The 11,320-nt window shown below is 40.7% G+C and overlaps 1 protein-coding gene across 1 annotated transcript; it reads left to right on the plus strand.

Moving 5' to 3' along the window:
* The first annotated feature begins 485 nt into the window (after positions 1–485).
* On the plus strand, positions 486–9,518 carry hmgb3a (high mobility group box 3a). The gene is made up of 5 exons (XM_046328754.1): positions 486–605; positions 4,023–4,252; positions 5,052–5,191; positions 7,551–7,725; positions 8,052–9,518. Exons 2-5 carry the CDS (start codon positions 4,103–4,105, stop codon positions 8,208–8,210), a joined length of 624 nt encoding a protein of 207 aa, XP_046184710.1. The 5' UTR covers positions 486–605; positions 4,023–4,102; the 3' UTR covers positions 8,211–9,518.
* The last annotated feature ends 1,802 nt before the right edge of the window (positions 9,519–11,320 follow it).

Genomic DNA, 11,320 nt, shown 5'->3' on the forward strand with positions numbered 1-11,320 from the left:
TATTGCTTAATTATCTATAGGCCTAACTCCAATAAACTATACATTTTATCACTACATATGAGATAAAATACAAAACTGTAGTAAAATTAATTCATTATCATATTATGTATATCAATCTTTTGTCAATCCAATGACTTTACAGGTGTGTTCAGATCTGTATCTGTAGCCTACTGTCCTATTTGAACCCATCACCTGAGAAAGAACGCTGTCTCACAACATCTAAAAAGATCTCCCATTGAACCTCTATGTCAGCATACAGCCTGTACCCATACGCACTAACAGCACAGACTGCCTACCATCCTCACCCTGTGAACTTATTTCTATACTAGTCTAAAACTTTTCTCAGCGGCTCTTTTTCAAAGGGGTGGGTGTGACCAGGCCTCCGTGACGACCAATAACGAACGAGAAATCCGGAGCGCGTGTGAAGACACGTCCAATCAGCAGTTTGGGAGGCTATTTTGAATCGACCCGGCCGCTAGCCAATCAGGCCGTTCTCGTATTGAGCTAGCGCGAGGCTGTGTAGTCTACATGGGGATAGAGAAGATAGGGGAAAGGCGAGACTGTAGGATTCCAGAATCCAGACTGACTGATCGTTAACAATACAGGTACGTTCCACTGTTATGTTATTCATAACGCAATAATAACATGACATTAACATTTATTTTGATTTTTTTACTTTTCCATTGGAATACCTTAAGAATATGGTTTTGTGTTAAATTAGATTGTCATTTTAATAATTTGAAGTAAGATTGTGTTATTTTTAAGTGTTTATGTGGTATTTTAGTGCAATTATAGTTTACATGTGTTTAGATGTTATTCATCTTGCAGGCAAATAGTGTTTGATAATTTTCCTCCCTATAATGTGTGATGTGTTGTGTTATTGACAGAAATCTGCCGAGAATGTTCTTGATCTATTTTATTATCGTTTACAGGGTCATTTACCATAACGAAAATGAACATGTCACTGTTGTTTCGTTGACTCTGTGTTTTTTCCTGATTTTTAAAGTAACCAAAAGTTATTAAACTGTACATTTTCTGAGGCTTGTAATTCCTCACACGCATCTCTGCTGTGTGACACTGAATATGGCTGGCTATAGCCTGTCTACGAATAACACTGTCCTTCTATTGCGAACCAATTTCGATGTCATCTACATAAATACTCGTACATTTTCAGAGGAAATGTTCGTTTTCCGCCCAACTTTATTATCTCTATTCAACCATGTAAAGAAAATGTGAATGTCATCGTCAAAAATTAGTTTTGGAGATTTGTATCTTGCTTAGTCAAATGATCGCTCTCACCATGTAGTAAAATGGCTGGCGATTTAAACCATTGAAGAGAGGCAGTTCTAACACGGAGAAGGGACGGCGATTTTCTTTTGAAAAAAACAATTTCCTACCGACGAAAAATACCGCTCTTTATCGTTTTCCATTCGAAATGTTTATCTCTAACTTTCTGCCGTAAAGAATTTTTATTTCCCCCCGTTATATTCATTTTCGCAACTTCTCGCTTGCACCAGGATGACTCACATAAGAAATGGCTGGCGCACTGTCTTTGTTAACGGATAGCAATGCACCAAGCGACCGTCAGGGGTATAACTTCGGAAAACAGTGAAATGTCACGAAATACGCATTGCCAGTTTTACTGTTTTAACATGAATAAAAAGAACAGTCTTTATTTTATCTGACTACGTTGTTTTATTTTTAATTAACGGTCAAATTTAGTCGTTATAGCCCTTGGAACCGGAGGTAGTGTGTATCGCTTTGTTACATAGTCAAGCCCATAAGCCTTCCTCTCGCTAGACCTACAGAAGCCATTTTATTCAATGGGAGCTCCAGCGAAGAACAGCAAGCTCTCTTCGCCTGTATAGCAGCTAGTACTACCCAATACAAGGCGCTATGAACTGGGACTGAAAGCAACCGAACGGAGCGGCGAATTAAAACCAGAAAAAGTCATACATTTTTGGGCAAAGTAAGATCGAGATATGCAAGAAGGTGGAAAATAAACAGGAGTTTCTCTCATGAGAACGCATTTCACAAAATGGAAGATGAATAATTCGCGTTGATGACCTTTGTTTTTTCTCCGTCCGTGTAGTTGAAGCTTCTCATTCTATCGCAACATTGTAACCAGAGTCGGAGCGCTCGCTATACTATAGCTTGTATGAAGAGAGTTGAGTTCGCGTTGCGTTGGACGCAGTGAAGTAAAGTTTAGGGGAGCTGAAAAATATGAAATTAAAAGCCTGAAAATGGCTAATGACAAGGAGGTGGGCGGTGGCAGGAGGAGAATATGGCGGGGCATCCTTATTAGATTGAGATTTAATGTAAGGTATTTTGTAAAAATTAAAAAATCATTTTTAGATTCGAAATCGTTTTGTTCTTCCAATATTGAATTTATATCAGAGTATGAATTCACATTCTTAAGAGTATGAATTCACATTCTTAACAATGATATAACATTTCTCAAATAGTTAGTAGTTAAATCATTTAAAGTATTTTTGAGGAATTAAAAGAAAACACTTTAAATAATGCAATCGTATTACATTGTAATTACATAGTACATTGTACAACATAATAACAAATCAAAAACAGACATCAGAACAGCACACAGACTCCTAGATACATTTTTAAAAATACATATAATTTCCTTAATTCCACATTTTCCTTAATTCCAAGACTCCTTGAGCAATTTCTTCTTCAGTGTCACACCCACAGAATGCTAATTCATTTCAACCAATTCTAATTCTAATTGGAACTCATTCCGATTTTATAACTCATTCTAAGTCTAGAACTCATTTTAATTCTATGGTTCCACCATACTATGAAGTCGACCTTCACTTGGTGGCTAATGATGTTAAATGAATATAATAGATGTTGCATAATCAAATTATGTCTAAATTAGTCTATTAATTTTTACAAACCAATATAGAGACTTTAACAAATGTTATCAAACCTTGATTGAATAATCATAAAAAATGAAAATGCCATGGCCAATGTACACTGAACAAAAATATAAATGCAAGATGTAGTGAGCATTTCTCCTTTGCCAAGATAATCCATCCACCTGACAGGTGTGGCATATCAAGAACCGATTAAACAGCACAAATAATTACATAGGTGCACCTTGTGCGGGGGACGATAAGTGGCCACTCTAAAATGTGCAGTTTTGTCACCAACACTATGCCACAGATGTCTCAAGTTTTGAGTGAGTGTGCACCTTGCATGCTGACTGCAGGGACCTTCACCAGAGCTGTTTCCAGAAAATGTCATGTACATTTCTCTACCATAAGCTGCGTCCAATGACGTTTTAGAGAATTTGGCAGTACATCCAACTGGTGGCAATTCGAATTCACAGAGATACCGTGACTAGATCCTGGGACCCATTGTTGTGCCATTCCTCTGCTGCCTTCACCTCATGTTTCAGCATGATAATGCACTGCCACATGTCGCAAGGATCTGTACACAATTTCTGGAAGCTGAAAATGTCCCAGCCTGCATACTCTCCAGAAATGTCACCTATTGAGCATATTTGGGATGCTCTGGATCGATGTGTATGATAGCGTGTTCCAGTTCCCGCCAATGTCCAGCAACTTCGCACAGCCATTGAAGAGGAGTGGGACAACATTTCACAAGCAACAATCAACAGCCTGATCAACTGTATGTGAATGAAATGTGTCGCGTCGCATGAGGCAAATGGTGGTCACACCAGATACTGACTGGTTTTCTGATCCATGCCCCTACCTTTTTTTTAGGTATCTGTGACCAACAGATGCATATCTGTATTCAAAGTCCATAGATTAGGGAAATCCATAGATTAGGGCCTAATTTATTTATTTCAATTGACTGATTTCCTTATATGAAATGTAACTAAATTGTGACATGTTGCATTTATATTTTTGTTCAGTATTCTTTGTCAGTTTCATCACCTGATAAAAAAAATATATATTTTGTTTACTTCCCCAGAAGAAAATCGAACCACAGCATTGAATGAACCGATATCCATCTTCTCTCCACTCTCCCCTCTCCAGATACTGACCCAATCAACCACCTGACCAATTAACCAATAAACGAGTTACACAACGCCGCTAGGCCCCGCCCAGTGACCAGGATGGCTAAAGGCACCCCTGGGAAGCCCAAAGGCAAGATGTCTGCCTATGCCTACTTCGTTCAGACCTGCCGGGAGGAGCACAAGAAGAAGAGTCCCGAGATACCTGTCAACTTTGCTGAGTTTTCCAAGAAGTGCTCCGGACGATGGAAGGTGAGAATATAATAGAATAGATCTTTATTGTACTTCTGAGAATGCGGTTGATTGTTGGTGGATGGGATTGATTGTTGGTGGATGGGATTGATTGTTGGTGGATGGTTGATTCATTGATTCGTTGATGGGTAGACAGATGATTGGTTGATTGATTGATTGTTTAATTGGTAATTGATGAACGATGATGACTTTTATTTTTCTTCAAGAGGGAATTATTTTCACAACTCACAAGTCACTGTTTAGACATGATAGTCGATTTTTCGAGTTTACATCTCTTAATACTACGTAGTGCACTGCACATGTTTGGTTATTGGGACGGAGCTAAATGAAATTCAATCATTCTTTTGTTTCCAAATCTATTGTTCCCATAAAGGACACGTTTGACAAACCATCTGGTAGACTACAAGCTGGTTGGTACTGTACAAGTCAAGAATGGCATGTTATTTGGTAACGAATGAGCAGTTACATATTCCCCACTTTAGGTGGCGCAACAAGACCACACATGTACTCAATGATGTCATGCTGACTTAGCATGCAATGTAAATTATGTCAGCAATTATATTTCCCCCGAAAATTGCAACAGAAAACACAAAAATACTGATGTCTTATATTGAAGGACACGTCCAGGTAGCCCCTCAAGGGTACAGGGTTAAGTCTATTTGTCATGGATAAAAAAATACTGTGAAACGCTCACTTACAACACCTTTTTTTGTTTGGTGCTTAATGAACACAACCGTCTATTGTCCGTCTATTGGTGGGAATGTTTTAAAGTGGTATAAATGTTATGATTTTTTTGCAGACTATGTCTGGCAAAGAGAAGGGGAAGTTTGAGGACATGGCGAAGCAGGATAAGGTGCGCTATGACAACGAGATGATGCACTTTGCCCCTGGCGGCAAGAAGGGAAGGAAGAAGGACCCCAATGCACCAAAGAGGCCCCCGTATGTACCACACACACACACACACACACACACACACACACACACACACACACACACACACACACACACACACACACACACACACACACACACACACACACACACACACACACACACACACACACACACACACACACACAGTATTCATACCCCTTGACCTATTCCACATGTTGTTGTGTTACAGCCTGTTACACCCATCTACACACAATACCCATAATGACAAAGTAAAAAAATGTTTTTAGAAATATTTGAAAATGTATTGCAAATTAAATACAGATTTATCTAATTTACATAAGTATTCACACCCCTGAGTCAATACATGTTAGAATCACCTTTGGCAGTGATTTCTGGGTAAGTTCCTAAGATTCTTACACACCAGGATTGTATAATATTTGCACATTATTCTTTGAGCTCTGTCAAGTTGGTTGTTTTTTAAATTTAATTAATACATTTTTTAATTTTACCCCTTTTTCTCCCCAATTTCGTGGTATCGAATTGTTGTAGTAGCTACTATCTTGTCTCATCACTACAACTCCGTACGGGCTCGGGAGAGACGAAGGTTGAAAGTCATGCGTCCTCCGATACACAACCCAACCAGCCGTACTGCTTCTTAACACAGCGCGCATCCAACCCGGAAGCTAGCCGCAACAATGTGTCGGAGGGTGCAACCTTGGTTAGCACGCACTGCGCCCGGCCCGCCACAGCAGTCACTGGTGCACGATGAGACAAAGACATCCCTACCGACCAAGCCCTCCCTAACCCAGACGACGCTAGGCCAATTGTGCATCGCCCCACAGACGTCACGGCCGGTTGCGACAGAGCCTGGGCGCGATCCCAGGGACTCTGATGGCACAGCAGTACAGCGCCCTTAACCACTGCGCCACCCGGGAGGCCAAGTTGGTTGTTGATCATTGCTGACAGCCATTTTCAAGCCAAGTTGAATTAATAACTTCACCATGCTCAAAGGGATATTCAACTTCAAATCAAATGTATTTATATAGCCCTTCGTAGTACAGCTGATTTCTCAAAGTGCTGTACAGAAACCCAGCCTAAAACCCCAAACAGCAAGCAATGCAGGTGTAGAAGCACGGTGGCTAGGAAAAACTCCCTAGAAAGGGATGGCCAAGATGTTCAAATGTTCATAAATGACCAGCATGGTCCAATAATAATAAGGCAGAACAGTTGAAACTGGAGCAGCAGCACGGCCAGGTAACCTGGGAACAGCAAGGAGTCATCATGTCAGGTAGTCCTGAGGCATAGTCCTAGGGCTCAGGTCCTCCGAGAGAGAGAAAGAAAGAGGGAATTAGAGAGAGCACACTTAAATTCACACAGGACACCGAATAGGACAGGAGAAGTACTCCAGATATAACAAACTGACCCTAGCCCCCCGACACATAAACTACTGCAGCATAAATACTGGAGGCTGAGACAGGAGGGGTCAGGAGACACTGTGGCCCCATCCGAGGACACCCCCCGGACAGGGCCTAACAGGAAGAATATAACCCCACCCACTTTGCCGAAGCACAGCCCCCACACCACTAGAGGGATATCTTCAACCACCAACTTACCACCCTGAGACAAGGCTGAGTATAGCCCACAAAGATCTCTGCCACGGCACAACCCAGGGGGGGGGGGGGGGGGGGCGCCAACCCAACTTCACCATGCTCGAAAGGATATTTTATTTTTTATCCATCTACCAATAGGTGCCCTTCTTTGCGAGGCATTATAAAATCTCCCTGTTTTTTGTGGTTGAAATTTACTGCTCAGCTAAGGGGACCTTAGTTAATTGTATGTGTGGGGTACAGATATGTGGTAGTCATTCCAAAATCATGTTAAACACTATTATTGCACAAAGAGTGAGTCCATGCAACTTATTATGTGACTTGTTAAGCCATTTTTTTGTATTATTCCACTTTGACATGATGGGTTATTGTGTGTAGGCCAGTGGCATTTAGCACATTTTTTACTCCTGAACTTATTTAGGCCATAACAAAAGGGTTGAATACTTATTGACTCAAGACATTTCAGATCTTCACTTTTTATGAATTTCTTCAAATTCTACATTATGGGGTATTGTGTGTAGGCCTGTGACACAACATCTCAATTTAATCAATTTTATATTCAGGCTGTAACACAACAAAATGTGGAAAAGGTGAAGGGGTGTGAATACTTTCTGAAGGCACTGTATATGACTGGATGGACAGATGGGGGGGACAGGCAGACACGCAACACACTACTTAGCTCGTGTTTATATCAATACTCACATAAGACGTCACATCACCCAATATGACAAAAGAAAATCCATACGGGTAAATAAATGAATATTGCACCTTTTTTTAAATTGTACCTTTCTCCCTAGATCTGGTTTCTTCATCTTCTGCGCGGACCACCGGCCCAAGATCAAGGCCCAGCATCCCAGCCTGGGGATAGGGGACGTGGCCAAGAAACTAGGCGAGCAGTGGAACAACCTTACTGATGCTACGAAACAGCCCTACCTGATCAAGGCCAACAAACTCAAAGACAAGTATCAGAAGGTAGAAGAACACCTGTGTATTAGTTATTGAATTAATGCTTTTTTTATATTCAGATCCTCTTTCATTTAGGATAAGCTGCTCTTACTTGGGGTCTACTCAGAATCAATACTAAGCAAACAAACCACACGCCGACAGAACCAAGATGCTATACCTTTCTATGGGTCCATCTCGAAAGGAGATAAGGGGAGGAAGCCAGCTTAGAGATGTATCCATATCGCTTGTAAACTTCATTCAGATAGCAAGATAGTAATATAATATGATACTGATAATAACACATTTGTCTGTCTCCCTACTCTCTCTCTATCTATCTTTCTCTCTCTCTCCAGGACGTGGCTGACTATAAGTCCGGTAAGGGGAAGGTGGGTGCTCCGAGCATGGTGATGGCCCCTAAACCCATGACGAAGAGTAATATGGATGACGATGATGATGATGACGACGAGGAAGACGAGGAGGAGGATGAGGAGGAGGAGGAGGATGACGAGTAGACCGACCGCATTCTGTTTTGTGTGTTGTGTTATTATGATGAAGATGAAGAGGATGACGACGATGGTCATGATTATTAAGGGATGCAGGGTTTTTTTTTCAGTTTGAAATGCGATTTGTAGGGGTTAGAGGAAGAAACACTGGTGATATCTTTATGTTGCTTAATTACGTTGCTCCGCCCCTGCCACACTTCCCTCCTCCCCACTCTTTGTTGTTTTGACTTTGTCACTATGTTGATTTTGTGTAAACCGCTTACGCAAAGTTCTCTATGTAACACTGAGTCCGGTTAAGAAGTTGAGACTGTACGTTACCTCGGCAACTGTGATTGAACTCAAAGCAGATCCCTAATAATCCCCCCAACAGCTGTGTGTTTGCACACATGCACGTGTGTGTGTGTTACTGTGTCCATTTCACCAGCACTGTCCAGTGTCTTCCTCAAAACCCTCATAGCATTGTCACTATACTGGGTGTACATCGATTCAACGGAGAAGCATTTAAAACCAGTAGTAGCATTGTGGCAAAACATTCTGTTTTTGGTGTGCTTCCCAAATGGCACCCTAATCACTATATAGTGCACTACTTTTGACCTGGGCTCATAGGGAATCCCAAAGAGCTCTGGTCAAAAGTAGTGCACTATATAGGGAATAGGGTGTCATTTGGGAGGCAGACATATATTTTTTTTTTAAGAATGTGCAAGGTGGTGTGTTACTGTATATGGTTGATTTAGACTTAGTCCTTGTTTTTCCCGTTTAACAAAAGAAATGGAGGCCTCCGGATGTAAGGTGATATCAGATTGCACATATCTAGTAGTGGTGTTGTTGGTGTAGCTAGGTGGCTGTGTATGTAGCTGTGTGTTGGTTGTTGCACCAGGAAGTGTTGTAATCGTGAATGTCGAACTCACTGTTCAACAGCCTCCCATGTAAACAAACAGTCATGGCTGGTTAGCTAGTGCACACTGGCTAACAGTAATTTCACACTACAACTCACTCATTGTCTGGGGTAATTCCTAACTTCCATTTAAGTCAAATTTTCACTTAGTCATGCAACAGAGGAGGGTGGATACCACCCAACCAACGGTATATAATGGGAACTATTATCTCCCTTTTGGCTAAAGTGCACTTTTACTATTAACCGTTCGTTCATTGTTACAAGATCTTCTCATGGTTTAAAACACGACACATTGAGTGAAAAAGCACGGCTGTTGACTATTATAATAAACCTGTACTTATCTGTATCTAAGAGGATTTTCTTTTTTGTATGTTTTAGAAGAGCTACATTTGCTATTATTATTAAAGTATGACATTTTTACACGTGGTGTTATGTATTAATGATTTCCATCCAAACCATCTAAACTTGCTCCACACTTGTCTGCCAAAACAGTGAACATCCCTGCCTATAACACATGTATTATTATTATAAAAAGAGTTGTCTGGATATTATAACTAAAAGTTGATCAACAATAAAGAGAACATGATTTGCCCTTTGAACTCTATACTTTACTCTTAAAATAATTATCCTGCTGATCAGATACCTGACTTATTCCATCTCAACCTACAGGGTTGACAACAGAATATTCTAGCACACCATTACAACTTCATGTTTTTTACATTACACGTTGTTGATTAATCAATGTGATATAGGTCACTCGGGAAAATCTGAGAATTCACCTTAAATCCCTAATTTTGACAGGTAAATCTGATTTTACTCCCACATGTCCTACAGTGTTATTATCCTCTTGACAGTGAAATATAATGGGTCTGTATTTACCACTCTCTTTAAAGGGATATTTCACCCAAATTATAAAATGACACATTGGTTTCCTTTTCCCTGTAAGCAGTCTATAGACAAGTTATGACAGCAATCCATGCATTGGTTCAGTTTCCCTGGCATTGTTTCCACTGTTTCTACATGCAATTTTTTTTGCATTTGTGGCACAAATCCCATTCAAGTCATGGGACCGATATTAGCATTTGTCCAACTCATCCGAAAGTATCTCCAATTTCTTGTGAAGCTCAACAAAGTAATTTACAGATGTTTTGAGCATGTGAGAAAAATGCTAATATCGGTCCTATGACTTGAGTGGGATTTGTGCCACAAATGCAAAAAAAATTGCATGTAGAAACAGTGCCAGGGAAACTAAACCAAAGCATAGATTGCTGTCATAACTTGTTCATAGAATGTTCATGTTCTGGAAGGGAGATACAAAAGGGAAACATTAGGGACACAACATAGGAGGTGCATGAATCATAAAGTAGTACCAAGTGAACATGGGGAGAATGTGAGCTTAACATGAACTTTAAACTGAGGAGACTTCAAACTCATACCTAGAGCAAAGGAGCCATAGAATTTTGCAAGTTGTGGACATGGATATACAAAGGGATATACCATTGGGCAACGAGTATGTATTATTAAGGACTTCTTCAAACAGTATAATAACAAAGACTACTTACTTCATCCTATCAGGCACAATGGAAGGAGGAAGGATAGGGCCACCCACAGGGCCACCTAAAGCATCACCGAGCATTAACTGAACTGGTAGGTAAGAAGGAGCATGCAGCTTATTATGGGGAATGAAAGGGGTGAAAAATGTAGAGGAGAGTGGAGCGAAAACAGGTGTAGATGGAAGGGGAGTGACCTCGGAGTCCTGTAGGCGTGCCACGACTCTTCACAGCAGTTAGGGTTGAACTGGGATGTAGACATGAAGCTAGGGTTAGAGTTAGGGTTGAATCGGGGTTGAAAAGGTAGCACACTAACTCCAACTCCAACCCTAACCCTAACCCTAATACCCCCCCCACCACCAGCACCACCACCACCAACAACTACAACAACAACAAATAGAGCTCCCCATCTCTGAATTCCCATTTTAAGCCCTCCTCTGCATGTACTGTGTCAATGAATTGCACAGCTGTGATCACATCTGGATTCACTACTTTCTACATTTTGCCGCTAGGTGGCAATAGAGCTAGATGGACAGTCACAAGCATGCAGGGTTGGGTAGGTTACTTTCTAAATGTAATTGGTTATAGTTACTAGTTAGTTACCTGTCCAAAATTGCAATCAGTTATGTACATTTTGGATTACCCAAACTCAGTAACGTAATCTGATTACTTCC

This window comes from Oncorhynchus gorbuscha, linkage group LG25 (assembly GCF_021184085.1).
Source record: "Oncorhynchus gorbuscha isolate QuinsamMale2020 ecotype Even-year linkage group LG25, OgorEven_v1.0, whole genome shotgun sequence".
In the NCBI taxonomy this organism is placed as follows: Eukaryota; Metazoa; Chordata; class Actinopteri; order Salmoniformes; family Salmonidae; genus Oncorhynchus; species Oncorhynchus gorbuscha.

Excerpts from the sequence above, each read along its gene's own strand:
- hmgb3a (XM_046328754.1), top strand. The coding sequence starts at position 4,103 with ATGGCTAAAGGCACCCCTGGGAAGCCCAAAGGCAAGATGTCTGCCTAT. Across the intron at positions 4,253-5,051 it reads AGTGCTCCGGACGATGGAAG|ACTATGTCTGGCAAAGAGAA; the intron begins GTGAGAATATAA and ends ATTTTTTTGCAG. Across the intron at positions 7,726-8,051 it reads TCAAAGACAAGTATCAGAAG|GACGTGGCTGACTATAAGTC; the intron begins GTAGAAGAACAC and ends CTCTCTCTCCAG.